This window comes from Microchirus variegatus (genome assembly GCF_963457635.1).
Source record: "Microchirus variegatus genome assembly, chromosome: 16".
In the NCBI taxonomy this organism is placed as follows: Eukaryota; Metazoa; Chordata; class Actinopteri; order Pleuronectiformes; family Soleidae; genus Microchirus; species Microchirus variegatus.
Genome location: NC_139817.1, coordinates 1,393,537 through 1,417,126, shown reverse-complemented (window position 1 = coordinate 1,417,126; position 23,590 = coordinate 1,393,537). Strand labels below are relative to the sequence as shown.

Sequence of the window (23,590 nt, the reverse complement as noted above, 5' to 3'; positions counted from 1 at the left end):
AATTCAGTTTTTATGAATAAACCTTTACATAAAATTAGTTGAAAAACAGCTAAAATTACTTAAAGAAATGATGCAACTGAACAAGAAGAACTTTTTTATATATTTTTATTGAAAATGTGTCTTGTGAATTCAAGAAAACTGCATAATAATAAGTAAAAGTGTTTTGTTTTGATCACAAATACGTATTTCACGTGGAAAAACGACGTCTTTTTCGTCCGTGAATCAATCAAACAGATGCACGTAGTCTGCCACCTGGCGGTGTGGTGGTGTTATCGCTGTGGACGGACGGAGAGAGAAGAAAAGTGGCGGCAAAAAAAAAACCAATCACCGGTGTCAAAATGGCGGCCGGACGCGGCGAGTTTTTCTCCAGTGTCGTGGAGGGTTTTCAGCGGCTGTCGGCGCAGCTCGCTCCGCCGGCTCCCGGTACACGAGCACCTGCTCTCGGCAGCTCAGGAGAGCCCGGTCCCGGCAGACGACAAGACGCCGAACCGGAGAAAAGACGCGTAGTAGGTCGAGGGAGGTGGAAGACGTGGAGGAGGGGAAGAAAATGGCCGCAGGCAGAAGCGAAGGTTGAATCCAGGTGAGCCGGCCGCCATCTTAACGTCACCTTTTTAACACTTTTACTATTAAAAACATTCCTCTGATGTTAATTAATCATCTTATGTGTGTGTTTTAGCAACATAAAAGAACGAACACACACAAAACGCGGAGCAGATTTAGTCAAAGTCGAAGATTCTTCATCGAAAGCCAACTTCTTGGAAAGGTGAGTCCGCAAATTAACGCTGCCGCCATCTTTGTTTTTGTGCTGTGTTAAATGTGTGATATTTACGTGGGTTTATCGCAGGAGTTTGACTTATTATACATTATATTTACAGTAAAAACATGGTTAACCAAGACATTATGATCCTAAAGTTGTGGTTTTGTTTGTGTAAAAAGCTACACAACTTTTGCGTATTGTTCTCAAACTTGTTCTGTTGTGTACATGCGCTAACTGTGCGTTCCATTTGTAGTCACAACTTGGAATTTCCTACTGGGAAAACCTTGTTTTAATTGCACTTCTGTCTTGTTTTTTTTCGTACGGAAGCGTATTGCTGCCACACAAAAAAGTGGGTTGCTCAGTATTACGTTATAACGAGAAACTATCACGTTATTTCGAGATAAGATTGTTTTCTCGTTTTAACAGGAAACTATCACGTTATTTAGAGATAAGATTGTTTTCTCATTTTAACTAGAAACTATCGCGTTATTTCGAGATGAGATGTTTTCTCATTATAAAGTGAAACGATCACGTTATTTCAGATAAGATTGTTTTCTGGTTTTAACAAGAAACTATCGCGTTATTTCGAGATAAGATGTTTTTTCGTTTTAACGAGAAACTATCACGTTACTTCGAGATGAGGTTGTTTTCTCGTTATAACGCCAAAGCATCTTATCTCGCTATAACGAGAAAATATCTTGTCTCGAAATAACGCGATAGTTTCTCGTTATAACGTAATACTGAGCATCCAACTTTTTTTGTATGTACGGCAGCGATGCGCTTCCGTAGTTTCGCTACGTCGTTTTTGTGCGCAAAATACCGTGGTACTGACTGATATTGCTAACAACGGCTAGCCCAGGGTTAATTTCGAGTCTGTATTTTTGGTTGTGCGCGCTAGTAAATTAGCTGTATTAGCTAAACCACACACGTTTACATTCATGTTAAAAGGATAGTAAAACATTTTTTTCATTAGTCATTACCGATATATGTCGTGCTACGACCTCAGGGCTAAAGTGTGGCTTGTTTCACCAGCAGCTCCTTTAGCCTCGAGCTAAGTGTCGGTGGCTGTTGATTGGCTAAATCACAGGCGGGAAAAACAAACCGTAACGAGTTGTTGCTTCTTCTTCTTCTTCTTCTTCGCCAGGTTACCGACCGAGATCCTGATCAAGATCCTGTCGTACCTCAACGCGCCCTCGCTGTTCTGCGTCAGCCACGTTAGCAAACTCTTCCACCGGCTCGCCAACGACGAGTAAGTCAAAACTTGGAAGGAGGCGGGGCCTAAAGTTTACTTTTCACGAAGTATCCGCAGCTGAACATCTGTCTTCCTGTAAACGTTGTGTCGTCGTCGTCGCAGCGTCGTGTGGCAGAAGATTTACGTGTCAGAGTTCGGGAGTCAGACGTGGAAACCGAAGACGAAGGGCGTCGCCGTGGAGACGGAGGACCAGTCCCTGGGTCACTGGAAGAGGATGTACTTCAGGACGGTGGCTGGACAAGAGATGGACAAGTGGAGGAAAGACCTGAAGGACAAGAGTCCGTACACGGGGCTGCCGCGCCAGACCGAGTGGGTCCTCAGGTACCACAGCACGTAATCTGATTACTTCTATACGTAATCTGATTACATTATGTAGCTCAATTATTGGGTAATGAATTAGTTTGATGAATAGATAATCCGATTACATAATATATCTCAATAACAGGGTAATGAGATGGTTTGAACGGGTAATCTGATTACGTGGTGTCGCTCAATTAATGGCTTTGATGAATAGGTATTCTGATTACGTCATTCATTGTCATGGATTTATACCGATGATTACATCATGCATCCCAATTAAAGGGTAATCCAATCATTTCAATAGGGTTGAAAAACGGATAATCTGATCAAATAATAATGTTTAACCAGTAATCTGATTACAAAATGTAGGTCGTAATATTGATGATTGAATAATGTAATGCAGACCTAAAAACTACTTAGTTTACTTGCATAATGTAGCCTGTAGACAAGTAATCTGATTACACAATGAAGTTTTTGTCTATGTAATCTGATTACTTTTTAATCACATAATGCAGATTGGTAAAAGGGTAATCCGGTTACTTGCTGTAGATTATAAACTGGTGAGTTATATTGTGTCGTTTGCGCAATCCGTAATCTGGTTGCAGAATGAACCTCAATAAATGTGTAATCTGATTAAGTCATGCAGATTGATAAATGGGGTCATCAGATTACGTTATGCAGTTTGATTTCAAGGTAATCTCAGTATATGTGACCCATTAAAAGTATCTGTAATCTGATTTGTTAAAGAGGTTGTTGGGCAGGTAATCTGATTACATGATGTAGTTGTCGAAAAGGTAATCCGATTACGTCATGAGGTTAATCTAACTGCATAATGTGGCTCAATAAATGGGTATTGGGTTTGGGAGATCTGATTGGATTGAACAGGTAATCAGATTACATGACGTAACTGTAATCAGACTACCTTTTTTGATGACTACATCAGGTAATTGGATTACCTTTTAATACAACGACATTACATGGCTCTGTAAATGAGTATCAGGATTGGTAGATGATCTGATTGCAGATTGAACACATAATCTGATTACATATTTTAGTTGTAATCAGACTACCTTTTTGATGAGTGCATAATGTAATCGGATTTCCATTTTGACATCGTCCAGCGTAATACAACTACATTACGTGGCTCTATCAGGATTGGTAGATCTGATTGCAGATTAAGCAGGTAATCTGATTACAGGAACCTGAACGTGAGTTGGGTGTTGACGGTGTACGACGTCGCCGGTTCGGAGAGTCTCCTCCACACGAGCCGAGCGCACTTCTTCGAGTCGTCGGTCGTCGTCTGCTGGAGCAAGTGCAACGTCTCCAAACACCACATCGCTAGCATCCAGCTGCACGGCGTCAGGAAGGGGGCGCCCAAGAGTCTGAAAATCAGGTTTAAAACAAAACAAACAAAAAAACACGTTTACCTGCAGCTCGTCCGCAGACGTCACCTGACCTCTTCCCCTGTCCTCACCCGTCTCGTCTCCAGGACGGACTGGAGCTCTCTGATTTTAAAGGTGGACAGGGATTCTTGTCACCGCGTCATCGGCAAAGACAAACTCATGAAGCTGATTCATGCGTCGCCCGGCGTCATCATCGGCGTCTGGAGGGTAAGAGTTTTAAATTCTCCTTTTTTAATCCGATTATTTGAGAAATAATTGGTAGAATATTAAAAAAATATATATATATATATATTTAATGGCTGCAGCCCTCGTAAGCTACGTTAAAATCAGCTAACAATCAATGTTTACGTTAGCGTGCGCCGGAAGCGTTAGCAACTGGATGCTATAACGGCTCAGATGCCGAATCATTGAGGACGTGCTGTGGTGCGATGCTAGTTATCGTTTGCTTTTACGCGCCGTTTCGCTCTCCGTCTCTGCCGTCGCGCTAGCTAAAATCCGCTTGTGCGTCTGCTAAAACGGTCCGTGTGGAACAATGACTGTGTGTGTGTGTGTGCGTGTGAACAGGGTCAGAGGAACGTGGCCTTCATCATGGTCAGCCTTCACTTCCACAAGCTCGTGGAGAAGAGTCTCCTCGGTTCTCCGGCCTGGTTCGTTCTCGGCTCACAAACACGGTTTCGTCATCAGTTTTTTGAGTTTGTTGTTGTTTTTTTTTAATCTGATTATAATCTGACTCTCGTCACAGTCCGTACTCTGAGCCCGATGCGGCGCGGCCGCTCTCCCACGGCTGGGACCCTGGACTCGGTCGCCACGGTTACACGCTGCACTTTGTCCTGCACAACACCGGCACTGAGATCATGTCGGGTCACTTCCGCCAGCTCTCCTCTCGCACAGGTAATCTGATTACACCGCCACCTTTTTACAAACGGATTACCGTATTCCATTGTCTAAATATAAATTCAGATAATCTGACTAAATGATGTCGTTTGATTTATAAGTAATCAAATTTAACAGAGTTAAACTTTTATAATCAGGTAATCAGATTACATGATGTAGATCCATATAAATCTTACATAATGGAACTCGGGAAATGGGTAATCTGATGACATAATATTGTTTAAAAAAAATAATCACAGTGTAATGTAGAATTATAGCCGATCAGATTACATAATATGTGTAATCTGATTAAATGATTCTTTTTGATTAACCGGTCTTCTGATTGAGTGGTGTACCTCAATATATAGGTAATCTGATTACATAATGTAATTTAAAAAAATGTAATCACGTAGTGTAGTTTGATTTACAGCTGGTCAGATTACATGATATGTGTAATCTGACTACATGCTTCTGTTTGCGTTACAGGTCTTCTGATTTGAGTGGTGTAGCTTAATAAATGGGTAATCTGATTACATAATGCAATTTGATAAACATTAATCCACTCACATCGAGTAATTTGATTTACAGATGGTCGGATTACATGATGCAAACTGCGAAATATGGCTAATCTGATTACACGCTTCTGTTTGAATTACAGGTCTTCTGATCGAGCGGTGTCACTCGATTTATTGGTAATCTGATTGCGTCGTGTAGTTTGGTAAACAGATTACCTCGTGCAGATTATAAACTCGTAAACAAGTTTATATGACATGGTTACTAAAAGTAGATTGTCGTCAGAGTAATCTGATTAAATGTTGATCATAATCTGATTACATAACGTAAATCGCATGTCGTGATTCAATTGTTTTTCTTCACAAACGAAAGATAGTTTTCCTGTGAAAGGGAAGAAAACACGATTTTCGTTAAAATGTGTCCGTCATGTGACTGCGTTCAGGTCAGGTCCAGCACGGCCTGTTGGAGCTGGTGGTCATCAAACGCGCTAACATGTCGCAGCACAGGTCGCTGTCGGGAAACGTCAACCTGCAGTGGAAGAGCGACTCTCTGGAGGGTTCGGTGGAGGTGAGACTGTCCGACAAACACGCTAACACCCGCCTAACATCCGCGACTGTCCGACAAACACGCTAACACCCGCCTAACATCCGCGACTGTCCGACAAACACTTTAACACCCGCCTAACATCGACGACTGTCCGACAAAAACGCCAACACCCGCCTAACATTGACGACTGTCCGACAAACACGCTAACACCCGCCTAACATCCGCGACTGTCCGACAAACACGCTAACACCCGCCTATCATCGACGACTGTCCGACAAACACGCCAACACCCGCCTAACATCGACGACTGTCCGACAAACACGCCAACACCCGCCTAACATCGACGGCTGTCCGACAAACACGCTAACACCCGCCTAACATCGACGACTGTCCGACAAACACGCTAACACCCGCCTAACATCGACGGCTGTCCGACAAACACGCTAACACCCGCCTAACATCGACGACTTTCCGACAAACACGCTAACACCCGCCTAACATCGACGACTTTCCGACAAACACGCTAACACCCGCCTAACATCGACGACTGTCCGACAAACACGCTAACACCCGCCTAACATCGACGGCTGTCCGACAAACACGCTAACACCCGCCTAACATCGACGACTTTCCGACAAACACGCTAACACCCGCCTAACATCGACGACTTTCCGACAAACACGCTAACACCCGCCTAACATCGACGACTGTCCGACAAACACGCTAACACCCGCCTAACATCGACGACTTTCCGACAAACACGCTAACACCCGCCTAACATCGACGACTGTCCGACAAACACGCTAACACCCGCCTAACATCGACGACTTTCCGACAAACACGCTAACACCCGCCTAACATCGACGACTTTCCGACAAACACGCTAACACCCGCCTAACATCGACGACTTTCCGACAAACACGATAACACCCGCCTAACATTGACGACTGTCCGACAAACACGCCAACACCCGCCTAACATCCGCGACTGTCCGACAAACACGCTAACACCCGCCTAACATCGACGACTTTCCGACAAACACGCTAACACCCGCCTATCATCGACGACTGTCCGACAAACACGCCAACACCCGCCTAACATCCGCGACTGTCCGACAAACACGCTAACACCCGCCTAACATCCGCGACTGTCCGACAAACACGCTAACACCCGCCTAACATCGACGACTGTCCGACAAACACGCTAACACCCGCCTAACATCGACGACTGTCCGACAAACACGCTAACACCCGCCTAACATCGACGACTGTCCGACACACACTCGGAACACAACACAAGCTAACGTCTGCCTCTCTTTAGCTCTGAGGCTTCTTTGATACGTCGACGACTGTCCTAAAAACATGCTAACACCTGCCTCTCTTTAGCTCTGACGCTTCTTTGATACGCCGACGACTGTCCGACAAACACGCGAACACCCGCCTCTCTTTAGCTCTGACACTTCTTTGATACGTCGACGACTGTCCGAAAAACATGCTAACACCCGCCTCTCTTTAGCTCTGACGCTTCTTTGATACGTCGACGACTGTCTGACAAACATGCTAACACACGCCTCTCTTTAGCTCTGACGCTTCTTTGATATCCCGACGACTGACTGACAAACAAGCTAACACCCGCCTCTCTTTAGCTCCGACACTTCATTTAAACATCGACGACTGTCTGACAAACACTCAGAACACAACACAAGCTAACTTCTGCCTTTCTTTAGCTCTGACACTTCTTTGATATCCCGACGACTGACCGACAAATACGCTAACACCCGCCTCTCTTTAGCTCTGATGCTTCTTTGATATGCCGACGACTGTCCGACAAACACTGGGGACGTAACACATGCTAACGCCCGCCTCTCTTTAGCTCTGACGCTTCTTTTATACGCCGACGACTGTCCGACAAACACTGGGGACGTAACACACGCTAACACCCGCCAACACCCGCCTCTCTTTAGCTCTGACGCTTCTTTGATACGCCGACGACTGTCCGACAAACGCTCAGAACTTTAGCTTTAGCTCTGACGCTTGTTTCTCGCGCGGCGCAGAACTGCTGCATCATGACGATGACGCTCCTGGACGAGTTCCAGAAACCCTTCTGGTGCGTCAGCTCTCCCACCTCCATCCACTTGGCGGAGAAGCCGCGGCGCTCGGATTACGGCGGCGAGCACTTCCTGATGGATTACCAGGACGGCGACGGTAAGGTGAAGATGGAGCTGGTGTGGCTGAAGGAGGAGAAGCAGTTCTTCCTCATCGGCCTCACGCTCTACGTCTCCGTTTTTAAAATCAACAAACACTTCAGCCAGAACTACTGAGTTTAAGACTCGGCACTTTATTTTCTTCTTTCTGTTCAGAGGAAATGTCATCACTTGTTCACAAAGTGAATAAAACATTAGTTTGTACACGACGTAAACGGTTCTTTTATTTTGAAACGAACACCAGATTAGAACGGTCCACATTAAGGCAAAGATTATTCCGAAAAATTAGCTACTCACCTGGATTACATAATGAAGAGGAAAATGTAGATGATTAAATTACTGAATACAGATTATAAAGTAATCCAATTACACTATATAGCTATTTTATAGGTAATCTGATTACACAATATAGCCATTTTTATAGGTAATCTGATGACACAATATAGCTATTTTATAGGTAATCTGATTACACTATATAGCTATTTTATAGGTAATCTGATTACACAATATAGCTATTTTATAGGTAATCTGATTACACAATATAGCTATTTTATAGGTAATCTGATTACACAATATAGCCATTTTTATAGGTAATCTGATTACACTATATAGCTATTTTATAGGTAATCTGATTACACAATATAGCCATTTTTATAGGTAATCTGATTACACTATATAGCTATTTTATAGGTAATCTGATTACACAATATAGCTATTTTATAGGTAATCTGATTACACAATATAGCTTTTTTATAGGTAATCTGATTACACAATATAGCTATTTTATAGGTAATCTGATTGCACAATATAGCCATTTTTTATAGGTAATCTGATTACACAATATAGCTGTTTTATAGGTAATCTGATTGCACAATATAGCTATTTTATAGGTAATCTGATTACACAATATAGCTGTTTTATAGGTTATCTGATTACACAATGTAGCCAATTTATACGTAATCTGATGACGCAATGTAGCCAATTTATACGTAATCTGATTACACAATTTGATCAACAGGTTCTGATTGCGCAATGTAAAATGGTCAGTGTGGGTAATCTCTAAATAATCCAGATTAACAGACTGAATTGAATACATAATCTACCTTAATCTGACTATACGCGGCCCAATAAACTGAAATTATTCTCCTCGCGTCACCGTTTGATAAAGAGATAATCTGATTACATGAAGGGGGCGGGGCAACAAGTAATCGTATCAATGTATAAGTGTGCAGGTAACCTGATTACATACTGACACAGGACTGGTAGAGAATGCCTGTGCTCATGTAAAGCGTACATGTGGTGCCATCTAGTGGAGAAACATGGTACTGCAGTTAAGACACATGATCTTTTTTCTGACATAAATCTCTCATAAACGAGTGAAACTAAAGCTAGTTTTCATTATTGGTATAATCTGGATATTGTATATATTATTTACTGCTGTGATTTTGTTGCTATTTTCTTGTATAAATGCTGTTTTTTTATGAGGTAAATCACAGTTTGTTCAATTTACATTTTTAAAACCCAGGTGATGGCCGCCTCCCTAAAGGTAAACACTTGAAAAGGGTCGAGGCGACGCCTTACTGCTGTGAAAACTGGTTACATTTTCATATGAAAGGAATTATCACACATAAACAAACAAATGAGTAAATAAACTAGTTTATTTAGTTTCTGTGACAAAAGAAGCTGAAGTCACACAAACCAATTGAATTGCTGCCGAAATGCTTCAGTAATTGATTATTAATTAATGAATTCATGACAAATGTTCATTTTAAAGAAATTATACACGTATATAAACACATTTTATATGTGGTTTATTCAGTGAGCCGAGTTTAGTCTCAAAAACAAAGTATCTCGGAATGACTTGAAATTTACAATCATAATAGTCGGTATCACCCTGAACAAGGATCAGTTGAAAATATTTGCATATCTCTTAAGGAATAATTTTAATGAATTTTTGAAAATCATGAAATGATCCATTTGCCCTGATGCACTTTGACAGTGAGCTGAGTTTCTTCAAAAAAACAAAAAGTATCTCGGAATGACTTGAAATTTACCATCGTAATAGTCGGTGTTGCCCTGAACAAGGATCTGTTGAAAATATTTGCATATCTGTTAAGGAATATTTTTAATGAATTTTTGAAAATCAGGAAATGATCCTTTTGCCCTGATACACTTTGACAGTGAGCTGACTTTCTTCAAAAAAACAAAAAGTATCCCGGAATGACTTGAAATTTACCATCATAATAGTCGGCATCACCCTGAACAAGGATCTGTTGAAAATATTTGCAAAACTCTTAAGGAATAATTTTAATGAATTTTTGAAAATCAGGAAATTATCCATTTGCCCTGATACACTTTGACAGTGAGCTGACTTTTTAAAAAAAACAAAAAGTATCTCGGAATGACTTGAAATTTACCATCGTAATAGTCGGCATCACCCTGAACAAGGATCTGTTAAAAATATTTGCATATCTCTTAAGGAATAATTTGATTGAATTTCTGAAAATCATGAAATGATCCATTTGCCCTGATGCACTTTGACAGTGAGCTGACTTTTTAAAAAAAAAAAAAAAGTAGCTGGAATGACTTGAAATTTACCATCATAATAGTCGGCATCACCCTGAACAAGGATCTGTTGAAAATATTTGCATATCTCTTAAGGAATAATTTTAATGAATTTCTGAAAATCATGAAATGATCCATTTGCCCTGATGCACTTTGACAGTGAGCTGACTTTTTAAAAAAAAAAAAAAAAGTAGCTGGAATGACTTGAAATTTACCATCGTAATAGTCGGCATCACCCTGAACAAGGATCTGTTGAAAATATTTGCATATCTCTTAAGGAATAATTTGATTGAATTTCTGAAAATCATGAAATGATCCATTTGCCCTGATGCACTTTGACAGTGAGCTGACTTTTTAAAAAAAAAAAAAAGTAGCTGGAATGACTTGAAATTTACCATCATAATAGTCGGCATCACCCTGAACAAGGATCTGTTGAAAATATTTGCATATCTCTTAAGGAATAATTTTAATGAATTTCTGAAAATCATGAAATGATCCATTTGCCCTGATGCACTTTGACAGTGAGCTGACTTTTAAAAAAAAAAAAAAAAGTAGCTGGAATGACTTCAAATTTACCATCATAATAGTCGGCATCACCCTGAACAAGGATCTGTTGAAAATATTTGCAAAACTCTTAAGGAATAATTTTAATGAATTTTTGAAAATCATGAAATTATCCATTTGCCCTGATACACTTTGACAGTGAGCTGAGTTTTTAAAAAAACAAAAAGTATCTCGGAATGACTTGAAATTTACCATCGTAATAGTCGGCATCGTCCTGAACAAGGATCTGTTAAAAATATTTGCATATCTCTTAAGGAATAATTTTAATTAATTTCTGAAAATCATGAAATGATCCATTTGCCCTGATGCACTTTGACAGTGAGCTGACTTTTTCAAAAAAACAAAAAGTATCTCGGAATGACTTGAAATTTACCATCATAATAGTCTGCATCTCCCTGAACAAGGATCTGTTGAAAATATTTGCAAATCTTTTAAGGAATAATTTTAATGAATTTTTGAAAATCATGAAATGATCCATTTGCCCTGATGCACTTTGACAGTGAGCTGAGTTTTTTCAAAAAAACAAAAAGTATCTCGGAATGACTTGAAATTTACCATCGTAATAGTCGGTGTTGCCCTGAACAAGGATCTGTTGAAAATATTTGCATATCTGTTAAGGAATATTTTTAATAATTTTTTGAAAATCAGGAAATGATCCATTTGCCCTGATGCACTTTGACAATGAGCTGAGTTTAAAAAAAAAAAAAAAAAGTATCTCGGAATGACTTGAAATTTACCATCGTAATAGTCGGTGTTGCCCTGAACAAGGATCTGTTGAAAATATTTGCATATCTCTTAAGGAATATTTTTAATGATTTTTTGAAAATCAGGAAATTATCCATTTGCCCTGATGCACTTTGACAGTGAGCTGACTTCAGTCTCAAAAACATTCAGCACATTTGTGTTGTGGCTAACGTTACACAGTGTTTGTATTATGTTAGCCTTTACGTTCCTTATTACCATAACTGAAAAATCTTCTTCAGCGCCCACTATAGTAATACATACGTCCTACGTTACCTAGTTAATTATAAAAGCAGGTAAAGACACAGAAGAAGAAGAAAGGAGCAGGTGACAGGAAGTGAAATGGAGGGAGGATCCTTCAGAGGAAACTGGTCGAACAGGTTAGTGTTTACTCGCCCGGAGGGAAAACCTCCCTCTCTCTCTCTGAGTGTGTGTGTTAATCTGACTCTGTGTGTGTTCTTGTCCTGAGTGAGAAGCTGCTGAAGCTGCCGTGAACGAGGATCTGTTCAAAAACAAGGAACCATGGCTGTGAATAAATGCATCAAATATCTGCTCTTCTTCTTCAACCTTCTGTTCTGGGTGAGTCTAAAAAAAAAACACCACAAAACAACTCATTTTATACGTTTAAGAACTCGCGTAACTCTGTGCGTGACTAAAAATACGTACGTTATCTTCAGAGAGTACTTTTAATCCTACTTTTTAACCTTTTAAAAACACTTTTATTTGTTTACCTCGCTCCACCTCCCTGTTTTCATTTGCGTCAATTATTCATACGTACGTTTCTTTTTCCGTCGTAACTTAACTCTCTTAATTTAAACTTTTTTTATGTCTCTGCCGTGACCTTCCTGTGTGTTAGAAACAGGTTGTATTATGTCGCTGCCACTCCCTCCACTGTCCCCACACACACACACAGTTTCAGGGCGTGGCCCTTTCATCATCATTCCTTCACCCCCTCTGGTGTGAGGTGCAGCGTTAACCCGCCGCTCCACCGCGTTGCTCAACGCAAACCTCGCTGTTTGTTGGCAAAAGTCTGTGTTTTTAAAAAAAACGTGTTTCAACGCGTTAAACGTAAACACGCCGCGTGACGAATGGGACAGAATGTGGTTGCGATAAAACGTTCATGTTTGTTTGTTTGTTTGCCACACGAGAGAGGACACGCCCCTGTTAAAAACAAGATAACTTTTGAAATTTGAATAAAGGTAAATAAAGTAAAAAGTAGATAAGAATGTAAAGAGAACTAGAAATAAGTTTTAAAAAAAGTCAGTTTTTGTTACATTTCATACATTTTTGGGAGGAAAAGTCATGTTTTTGCAACATTAGTAAAATTTTTGTTAAATTATTTTGAAAAAGAAAAAATTTGAAACTTGACAAATCTGTGACATTTTTGTAACATTACAACATTCTGTAAAAAAAAAAATATTTCCAAACGTTTGGAATATTTTTGTTTTATTTAATATTTTTGTCACATTTTGACATTTGCAAACACTTTTTGGAAACTGTTTTTGTAAACATTACTTTTCACTTGTTTTTTTTTTTTTTTTTAAAGTCTTGTTTGTAACATTTTGTAAAAGTTTTGGAGGAAATTTGTAATGTTTTTGCAAAATTTTGTAAAACAACAAAAAACAAACGACCAGAACAGTAATGGTTTGGTAACATTCTTTTGGTAACACTTTTTTGGAAATGTAACTTTGTCACATTGGTAATATTATGATCACCTTTTGACACTTTTTGGAAACTTAAATAATGTTTTTGTAACATTACAACATTTCAGTCATCTTTTGTAACATTTTGTAGTTTTGCAGCATTGTTTAACACTTTTTTTTTAGAAATGTAACTTTTTCATATTGGTAAAATTTTTTGATTTTTTGTTCGTGTTACATTTTGTAATGCTTTTTTTGGGAAACGTCGTTTTGACATTTCGGAACACTTTAGAAGCGTAAAAAAAATCTTATTAAGTTTCTACAACGCTTTGTTTGAAATTTCAGTAATATTTTTCTAACATTTATTATTAATAATTATAATAATAATAAAGCAAAAGTATTTTTTTTTATTTTAGGTGGGGGAATCACAAATTTCGCAACTTCGGTTACATTTTCTTAACATCATAACATGTTTTCCAAAACTTTAAATCGTCACAATAATACCAGTAACTACAATAATCTGTTATTCCCACAGTGGTGGTGCTGTGTCATGTTAAACACAACCGCAAACAAACGCTGAGTCACCTCAAGCTCCGTGTGAAACATTTGGACGTAATACATGAAAACAAAATGTTAAGGAAAGAATCAGACGTGACGTCGTGAACAGAGACAGAACTCCGACATCAGCAGCACAAATTAGATCAGTTCATAAGCAGCTGCTGTTTAAGTGACACTGATAGAATTAGCAATTAGCATCGCCGTGGAAACGAATGAAAAAAAAAAAATCTGCTTCAGAGACTCCGTTATAGAAAGACTGTTGAAAACGTACGGAAAAAAACAGTCCTGTTTGTTTTTAAAAAAAATAATCTTGAAACAATAACTCGGCTGTTTGTTCATTTCTGGTCACATGACGGCGACAGTTTACGTCTTTTTTTTACAGCAGAATTTATTTCCGACGTTGTCTGTTGCTAGCTGTCAATCAATCACACCGTTTGGCTCATCGCTTACATAAATGTCGGTGTAAAAAAAAAAAAGACCCAAAATTTATTTTTCGAAAATTTTGCCCCCGTCACCATTTCTTTCGGGAAACAAAATGGAGGACCATCATTTACAAAATGGCTGCCACGTTGACCTGAAAGTGACGATTGAGACCTCCGCCAAAAAGTTTACTGACGTTTTAAATTAAGTGAGAAACTGACTTATTTTCATGCTAACCGCTAGAGTCGCCCCCCCGGTGGACACTCAATAGATTGCAGCGTTCAGAAAACATCTACATTGGCTTCAGTTTCTTTGAGCAGCGTTTGATTCTTTGATTGACGGCTCAGGAGTCTCGTAGCTCCGTTGACTCCTCCCCCGAAGTTAAAGGTCGACTTTTGTCCTTTTTTAAAAATAAACGTAGAGTTGATTCCAGGTTATTTTCAGTCGCATTTTCCCAGAAACGACGGCGAATCGATGGTAACTTGATTTCAACCACTCACTGGACTCAGTGCACAACGTACACTGTAAAACAAACCTCTTTACTGTTGTGTTTGCTAATGTCAAAGCTCCCATATCCCAGAATCCTAAGCGTTCCCTGTTCTTTGTGCAGGGTTATGTGTCGGTCAGGGTTCCAACAGGTCCTTGAAATCCTTGAAAGTTTGTGAATTTGAAAAAAAAAGAAAATAATTCAAAACCCTTGAAAGTTTTTGAAAATCAACTTTATTAGACATGCCTCATTGAAAGTGCTTGGGTCCTTGAAATCCTTGAAAGTTTGTGAATTGGAAAAAAAAAAAAAGTCATGCCCCTTGAAAGTTTTTGAAAATCGACTTAGACATGGGTCATTGAAAGTGCTTGAATTTCGCCCAAGAAAGAAGTTCAGTTTCCGTGGGTCCTTGAAAGCCTTGAAAGTTTTTGAAAATCGACTTAGACATGGGTCGTTGAAAGTGCTTGAATTCTGCCCAAGAAAGAAGTTCAGTTTCCATGGGTCCTTGAGAAATAATAATTCAAGACCCTTGAAAGTTTTTGAAAATCGCCTTAATTAGCCTGTGCGCCCTTCAGGGTTCCCACAGGTCCTTGAAATCCTTGAAGGTTTGTGAAGTTGAGAAAAATGATTTAAGACCCTTGAAAGTTTTTTTAAATCTTCCCTAAATAGACATTAAGCATTGAAAGTGCTTGAATGTTGTGCTTGAAGGACATTCAGTTTAAGCTAACGTCTCTCTTGTTTGTTACGACGCCACCTGCTGTCGCCTTGTGTCTCCGTCATCGACGCGAGATTGTGTGCAGAACAATGAGCGAGTAAAGTCGAGAGAGAGAGCAAACGACGACGCCGTCTCTGGGAAATTAAAACTCTAAACGACAAAGACTTTGACCGAGACCGTGAGGAAGATCGCTCGTCTTCACACATCTTAAGCTAACGTCTCCGTCTCGCTACTTCCGCCCGTTAGCGCCCGTCAGCGTCGAGTCTCCATGTCCTGTATGAATAATAGATGCTGCGTTCAGGGACCGTAGAGCTGCTTATCGCTCGTTTTGAACGGCTAAAACGGCGTCCATTTTGTAAACGGTGGACCAATTAAGAGCCATAATTTAGCTCCCTTTTTTTAAAAGGTGCGACTGTGGCTCCGCCCCCTGCTCTTACATATATGGTTTTAAAACAACACAAAGCTAAAGTGGAGGCTTTAAAAGCAGCCACACGACGAGGCGTGGATTAGCCTTTAGCCTTTTAGCGTGTTGATGTAAATAATTGAGTCGCAGTACAAGCTCCGTTTGAAACTCGAGCCTCTTGTTGTGACCTTTTTTCTTCTTCTTCTTCACACTGCATCACTTCCTCCCGTGAGCTCAGAGGTGTAGGTTTTCTGTCTGAGACGAGTCTTAATCTCACTGTTAGACAACGGGAAACTGATGTTTGTAAACCGCTCACTCTCCCACACCATGACCAAGATTTTAACATCATAGAGACAACGGAGTTCACAGGAGTTGTTTCATCCACTGCTGCCTCCGTCGCTAACTTCAAAAGTTTCTAATTTTGTGAATTCGGCTTTTAAAAACCGTCATCCGGATTCAAATCAGTGACACAAAGTGACCACACGAGGCAGCAGTAGACCAGCAGCTCCTGTGTCCCCTGCTAGCTAAAATCACTGATTTTCTCTATGGGGTTTGGTGCACGCTAAACCACATCTAATTCCAAGCAAATTGAGTGTAGTTTTGAACTAAATAACTGTTGTTGCTTCATAAACTCCAGATTATCTATAGTTTGTTATCATGTCGTTGTTTAATCCCAATAATCTGAAATCCCTGCCGCTTGTCCGACACCCACAAGAACTAGTTTGTTTAAGTCCCGACATAAAACACTAATCCTGGTCGATCTGTTATAAATATAATTCAGGTAAATCCAGATTGGCTGCAATCCTAGTTTGAGTCAAACCATTTGCCATGTGTGGACGACGTGCTGTGACAAGCTCAGAGTGTCTGAGTCGTGTTTTAATCTGAGTCATGCTGCCATCAGGTTGCTCAGCAGGTTTTCTCTGTGTAGATTGATGGTTTAACCTCTGTGGCTCAAACGTGACGTGACTCATGTTTGTGTTAAAGACAACAGCAGCTCTGTATGAATGAACTGACCGAGGGTTTATCCTCAGGAGATTATGATAGAGGTTTATCCTCAGGAGATTATGATAGAGGTTTATCCTCAGGAGATTCTGATAGAGGTTTATCCTCGGGAGATTATGATAGATGTTTATCCTCAGGAGATTCTGATAGACGTTTATCCTCAAGAGATTATGATAGAGGTTTATCCTCAGGAGATTCTGATAGACGTTTATCCTCAGGAGATTCTGATATACGTTTATCCTCAAGAGATTATTATAGAGGTTTATCCTCAGGAGATTATGATAGATGTTTATCCTCAGGAGATTCTGATATACGTTTATCCTCAAGAGATTATTATAGAGGTTTATCCTCAGGAGATTATGATAGAGGTTTATCCTCAGGAGATTCTGATAGAGGTTTATCCTCGGGAGATTATGATAGAGGTTTATCCTCAGGAGATTCTGATAGAGGTTTATCCTCGGGAGATTATGATAGACGTTTCTCCTCAGGAGATTTTGATAGAAGTTTATCCTCAGAATATTTTGATTGGGGTTTATCCTTGGGAGATGCTGATAGAGGTTTATTCTCAGGAGATTTTTGAGGTTTATTCTCAGGTGTTGTTGGTGGAGGTTTATCCTCAGAAGGTTTTGATTTTAGTTTGTACTTGGGAGATGTTGATTAGAGGTTTATCCTCAGGAGATGTTGACAAAGGTTTATCCTCATGAGGTGTTGATGGAGGTTGATCCTCACAAGATTTTGATGGAGGTTTATCCTCAGGAGTATTTTATTTCAATGTTAAGTTGTTTAAAAATCTGTGGCTACACTGGTAATAGTGTGTGTGTTTTGTGGGCGTGGCTTCACTCTCATTGTGAAGCCAAAGGTCGCGTCCTTGAGTCAAACTCGTCGCGTTGGTTTCCGTTCATTCAGAAGTCGAATGGAAAGACGATCCGTCACGTTTGATTTAACGTAAACACAAAGTTTCCTCGTGTGACGCGGGTTAACGAGACTCCGCCCACATCTGTTTCTCGGAAACTACGGAAAATTTACTACGGAAATTGTTATCAATACTAAAAAAGTTTAATTGTGGTGTTCCTCAAGGCGCGATTTTAGGCCCGCACTTTTTTAAACAAACTCCGTTTTTTGACTATTTTTAAGGTTTGTTTTTAAAGGTTTTTTCGTGTGTGTGTGTTGTTAGCACTGCTGAAATGAAAGGTTATTATGATGTCATTGACCGTCGAGTATCGCCTACCCCAGCTTTAAAGTCTCCTCTAAGCCTTTGTGTGAAAAACAAACGTTCATGTTGTCACATCAGACTCGACGTGTGCTGCGTCGACAGTTTCGAGTTTACACTGGAAACGAATAGGACACGCCCCCCTCTGTGTGTGTGTGTGTGTGTGTGGGGGTAAAAATGTCCCGTTTGTTTACTCCTTGTGTCGTTTTCTGGTCTTTGCTGTGACGTCATAGTTCATGTTGTCATTATGAAAATATAATAATCCTCTCATCTCTCTCCAGCTGAGTGGCTGCATCATCCTCGGCGTCTCCATCTACTTGAAAGTCCACAAGGAAGGTAACCAGGTAAGAAACTTTTTTTTTTTTTTTTTTTTGTCCGATCGGTTTGAATTTTACGTCATGGATAGGTAATGACCCAAACATGTTGCCATTAAATTTTGGTAAGAATCGGCCCAGTGGTGACGCCACAAATGTGATAAAACCTTTGAGAATCCCCATTCATCATCAATGGGCAAAACTGTAAATAATCACACCTCTATCAGGGCTTCAGAAAGTCGGATTTGAACGAAATTTGGTGTGTGCGTGCAGGATCACGCACTCTACCCTCACACCAAGTTTCATCCTGATCTAATCCAGATTATGGATTTTGACTGCAATGTAACATGGTTCAGTCCCATTGAACAAGGTCAGATGCGTATATCTCAACAGATCAGGGGGGAATGTGTTGTGATTGTGTATGATGGTAATAAAATGTCAACAAAAATCACGAGAATTCTGAGATTTTGACAATTAGAATTTGAAAAAAACTGACTTTAATCTCAGAAAACATAGTCAGAATTCTGAGATTAAAGTCCAATTTATCTCAGAATTCCAACTTTTGTTTTCCAGAAATTTGGCGTTCACTACTCTCACACAGTTTCATCTGTATCTAATCCAGATTACAGATTTTGGCGGAAATTTAATCTATAAATTCTTGATGTTCCAGTGGAATAATCTATAACTTCTTTATTTTCCAGTTCAATAATCTATAAATTCTTTATGTTCCAGTTCAATAATCTATTAAGTCTACATGTTCCAGTTCAATAATCTATACATTCTATATGTTCCAGTGGAATAGTCTATACATTCTTGACATTCCAGAGGAATAATCTATGAATTCTACATGTTCCAGTTCAATAATCTATAAATTCTATATGTTCCAGTGGAATAATCTATACATTCTTGACGTTCCAGAGGAATAATCTATAACTTCTTTATGTTCCACTTCAATAATCTATCAATTCTACATGTTCCAGTGGAATAATCTCTAATTTCTCCATGTTCCTCCTCCTCCAGCTCTTAAATGAATCCATTCCTGGCATCGACCTGTTGATCGCCATCGGCGTCATCATCATGGTGCTCGGGTTCCTCGGCTGCTGCGGCGCCATCAAGGAGAACCGCTGCATGCTGCTGCTGGTGAGGGGGTGGTCACATGACTCGTGGGGAAGGCGGGGCTTCGGCCTTGTTTTACTGACTTTAATCTCAGAATTCCAATTTCTATTTAATTTTTTTTTTTCTGAGATTAAAGTCGGATTTATCTCGGATTATGTCTTTAACTTTAAAGAAAATAAACGACGACTTCTTCTTCTTCCTGTTTCCGCTCAGTTCTTCATCTTCCTGCTCCTCATCTTCATCCTCCTCCTCGCTGCTGGAATCCTGGGAGCTGTGGGCGAAGGCAAGGTCAGGAAACTTCACCTCTTCCTCCTCCTCGTGTTCTCTGAACCACCGCTGTTTTATTTTTAAACTCTAACTGTGTGTGTGTGTGTGTGTGCGCGTGTGTGTGTGTGTGCGTGTGTGTGTGTGTGTGTGTGTCACAGGTGAAGGACTGGGTGAAGGAGCGTCTGCAGAAATTCACTCCTCTCTCCAAACAACCAGCTGACGTCAGGGAGGATCTGGAGAAGTTTCAGCGCGAGGTCTCACACACACACCCACACACACACACACACACACACACACACACACACACGCACAGATCAGCTGTAGTCACCATTAAGATCCACCAGGTGGCGCCAAACCACCAGACTTTTACTTAATCTAATCGACGGTGAATGAATAAATAGATTAAAACTCCGGTCTAGCTGTCCAGGCTCCGCCCCCCTTTTTTTTTCCATGGACAGAAATGATGACATCATCATTTTGTATGAAGGAGATTATGAAATGTATTAAAACATTTTTTTTTTTCAAAGCAAAACAACAAAAAGCCAGAATTCTGAGATTAAATTAGAATTTGAGATAAATAAACTGACTTTAATCTCAGATCTTTTCAATTTGCTCAGATTAAAGTCAGAATTATGACTATTTTCCCCCTCAAGAATCAGAATTATGTGACTATGAATAAGAAAAAAACTGATTTCTGACTCTAATCTCAGAATTCCAACTTTTTTTTTTTTTCAGTTTTCACAGATTAAAGTCAGATTAATCTCAGAATTATGACTATTTTCCCCCTCAAGAATCAGAATTATGTGACTATAAATCAGAAAAAAAACAGATTTCTGACTCTAATCTCAGAATTCCTCAGTTGAAAACAGGAATTCGTGAATCGTTGATTCAGCGTTCTTATTATATTTCTAATGTGATGATTTCAAGCCTGTAAACCAAATGTTTTATCGCGTTTCGCGCCGCTAATGCTAACGCTAAAGCTAACTCTCTCTCTCAGCTGAAATGTTGCGGCCTCTTTAACGGACCGTCGGACTGGGACAGAATTCCCGACTCGTGCATCTGCAACAGCACCGACTGTACCGGGAAGTACAACACTGAGGTGAGGACACACACACACACACACACACACACACACACACACACACACGTGAAGATGATGATGATGATGATGTCGTCGTGTCGCCGCAGCCCTGCGTCGACAAAGTCGTGACTCTGATGGAGAAGCACATGGAGGTCGTGATCGGGATCGCCTTCGCCATCGCCATCCTGCTGGTCAGTGCACGCACACGGACACACACGCACACACACATAGTCACGGAGTTCATAAATCCATCCAAACTTTATTTAAAAAGTTCAAACTGAAACCGTAAAAAAACCCACTTCTGTTAAAAAATTAAAAGAAAGAAATTCTGAGATTAAAGTTATGATTTGAGAAAAAGTCTCAGAATTCCGACTTTTTAATTTCAGTTTTCTGAGATTAGTCAGATTAATCTCAGAATTATGACTTTTTTTCCCCAGTTTTCTTAGATTAAAGTCAGATTATCTCAGAATTTTTGACATTTTTTCTTCAGTTTTCTTCGCTTAAAATCAGATTTTCTCAGAATTACGACTTTTGTTCCTCAGTTTTCTGAGATAAAAGTCAGATTTTCTCAGAATTACGACTTTTTTCTTCAATTTTCTTAGATTAAATTCAGATCTTTTCAGAATTTTGACTTTTTATTTCAGTTTTGTGAAATTAAAGTCAGATTATCTCAGAATTTTGACTTTTTTTCCCAGTTTTCTTGGATATAAGTCAGATTTTCTCAGAATTACGACTTTTTTTCTTCAATTTTCTTAGATTAAAGTCAGATCATTTCAGAATTTTTACTTTTTATTTCAGTTTTGTGAAATTAAAGTCAGATTATCTCAGAATTTTGACATTTTTTCCTCAGTTTTCTTAGCTTAAAGTCATATTTTCTCAGAATTACGACTTTTTATATCAGTTTTCTGAGATTAAAATCAGATTTATCTTTTTTCCTCAAAGTTGGAATTATGTGACTGTAAATCAGAAAGCGTTCCTACCCTAATCTCAGAATTCCTCCTGAGATTTGAGAACAATTTTCAATCTTTTTCGCAATTTCAAAATCTGTCCCGTAACATATTTTTCTTTCTTTTTTCAAAAAGGTTTTTACAAAGATTCTTAAATAAAAATATTTGTTATAATTTCTAACGTGTTTTTTTTTCTCCGCAGATCTTCGGCATGGTCTTCGCCATGATCCTCTACTGCCAGATTGGCAAGAAGGAAAGCGGCGTCACCTCCACCACTGCCTGAGGCCACGCCCCCTCGTCGCCGCTCAACCCAAGCTCCGCCTACGTAACGTCATCGCTACTGTAATTTCGCCTGTGCTTTTATTGTGAAGGAACACTTTGACATCAATGGCTTAAAGTTCATGTAAATTAATAATAATAAACAGTGCCGTAAAAATAATTTATACGTGAAATATATTCGCTCGTAAATCGTTTAATTTAACGTAAAAATTGGAAAAAAGTTGTGAACAAAAGCAGTGAAAGTTGTCGTACGGTAAAAGTCCGTGTTTCGGTTCACGTTCAGCCTCAAAGAACAAAATAAACGCATAAATTAAGTTTCTGTCCGGGAGCCCGTCATTACCGAAAAACACAAAAGATCGCATTTTCATCGCAAATTTTGTCGTTATTGTCATAACTTGTGTAGCGTGTCCAAGGGTGTATGGAAAATGTTTTGGTTAAAAAAAAGTCGTACTTTTATTTTTGAAAAAAATGTTTCTCGTTGTTGCGACTGTTGTTACTCACGATTTTCTCAGGAAGTTGAAGTTTGTGCTCGTGTGAAAAGTAATTCCTTCAAAAAAAAGAAACGAGCTTAGACGATGTTTACGTTAAAATTTAAACCGTTTTAACGTACATTTATTTTTCGGATATTCGTAACTTTGGTGGTTGATTTAATCTTGTGGAGAAAAAATAATCTTGATTTCTTTTCTTTTTTTGCCAAGAATGGAAGCTATTTTTTTTTGTTTTGGTTAAAATTGTGAAAATGTTTTGAAACATTGTAAATTTTTATCATCACCTACTTGAAATAAAAATGTTTTCCAGTTGTAATCTGGGATTGACAATTTCCCAGTTTACAAACGGGAAGTCTGAACCGGAGCGCCCTCTGGTGTTTACTTTAAAATGGTCAACTCTTCGATTTCACAACACAAAATGGCCGCATTGAGTTCGCAATTCAAGATTGCGGATTAAAACTGATATTTACGATCAAATACACGAAAGACGAACAAACTTTCTTTTCACAGACTGTCCTTTTTCTACGAATTCTGTTTCTTAGAACGCATTTCTCATTTCTTAGATGCATTCCAACTTCCGACATACGACTTCCGAGATATCTGGAACGTGCAAGAAGTATGTCGAAATAAGCGTCATTAGCATTTAAACTCTCGGATCAGCTGGTCGGTCATAATTGCGAAGTTCTTGGAGTGTATTTCGTACAGAAATTTTCACGCAATGACGGAGCGAGAAATTGGTGCAAGACGATTTTCGCGATGTGTCCGCCGCTAGCTAGCTGGTTAGCGAGTAAAGAGGGGGCGGGGCAGAAAGCGAGCGTTGTACGACATCTGTTATTCGAGTCAAACTTTCTGTCGTGAAACGTTGTTAGCTTACCGTTAGCTTACCATTAGCCCTAGGAGATTTTTTGGCTAGCTGTGCTAACATTTTTTGTTTATAATTTTTTTGAAA

General features: G+C 39.5%; 3 protein-coding genes across 3 annotated transcripts in view; all 3 read left to right on the top strand.

Annotated features, from left to right (window-relative positions):
- Nucleotides 1–338: 338 nt before the first annotated feature.
- LOC310938335 (F-box only protein 15-like) lies at nucleotides 339–7,964 on the top strand (the record flags this gene model as incomplete). Its single annotated transcript, XM_083902828.1, has 10 exons — nucleotides 339–580; nucleotides 677–763; nucleotides 1,902–2,006; nucleotides 2,112–2,330; nucleotides 3,508–3,702; nucleotides 3,799–3,919; nucleotides 4,277–4,359; nucleotides 4,455–4,603; nucleotides 5,541–5,665; nucleotides 7,698–7,964. 10 exons carry the CDS (start codon nucleotides 339–341, stop codon nucleotides 7,962–7,964), a joined length of 1,593 nt encoding a protein of 530 aa, XP_083758954.1.
- A 4,237-nt stretch (nucleotides 7,965–12,201) lies between these two features.
- tspan9b (tetraspanin 9b) lies at nucleotides 12,202–22,971 on the top strand. Its single transcript, XM_083902754.1, has 8 exons — nucleotides 12,202–12,296; nucleotides 18,431–18,493; nucleotides 19,484–19,603; nucleotides 19,793–19,867; nucleotides 20,005–20,100; nucleotides 20,844–20,945; nucleotides 21,035–21,118; nucleotides 22,077–22,971. The coding sequence occupies exons 1-8, from the start codon at nucleotides 12,240–12,242 to the stop codon at nucleotides 22,155–22,157; spliced, it is 678 nt and encodes a 225-aa protein (XP_083758880.1). The 5' UTR covers nucleotides 12,202–12,239; the 3' UTR covers nucleotides 22,158–22,971.
- Nucleotides 22,972–23,397: 426 nt separating this feature from the next.
- LOC310938333 (uncharacterized protein) overlaps nucleotides 23,398–23,590 on the top strand; it is a gene marked incomplete at its 5' end in the record, with an annotated part of 4,301 nt that continues 4,108 nt past the window's right edge. The window contains one exon of the mRNA XM_083902826.1: nucleotides 23,398–23,460. Coding sequence (XP_083758952.1) covers nucleotides 23,398–23,460 — 63 coding nt within the window. The remainder of the gene's footprint in view (nucleotides 23,461–23,590) is intronic.

What these genes read in the sequence shown, in the direction of transcription:
- tspan9b (XM_083902754.1), top strand. Translation starts at nt 12,240, where the DNA reads ATGGCTGTGAATAAATGCATCAAATATCTGCTCTTCTTCTTCAACCTT. An exon ending in TCTTCAACCTTCTGTTCTGG is followed by an intron (nt 12,297 to 18,430) that starts GTGAGTCTAAAA and finishes ATCTCTCTCCAG; the next exon opens with CTGAGTGGCTGCATCATCCT. An exon ending in GAGCTGTGGGCGAAGGCAAG is followed by an intron (nt 19,868 to 20,004) that starts GTCAGGAAACTT and finishes TGTGTGTCACAG; the next exon opens with GTGAAGGACTGGGTGAAGGA.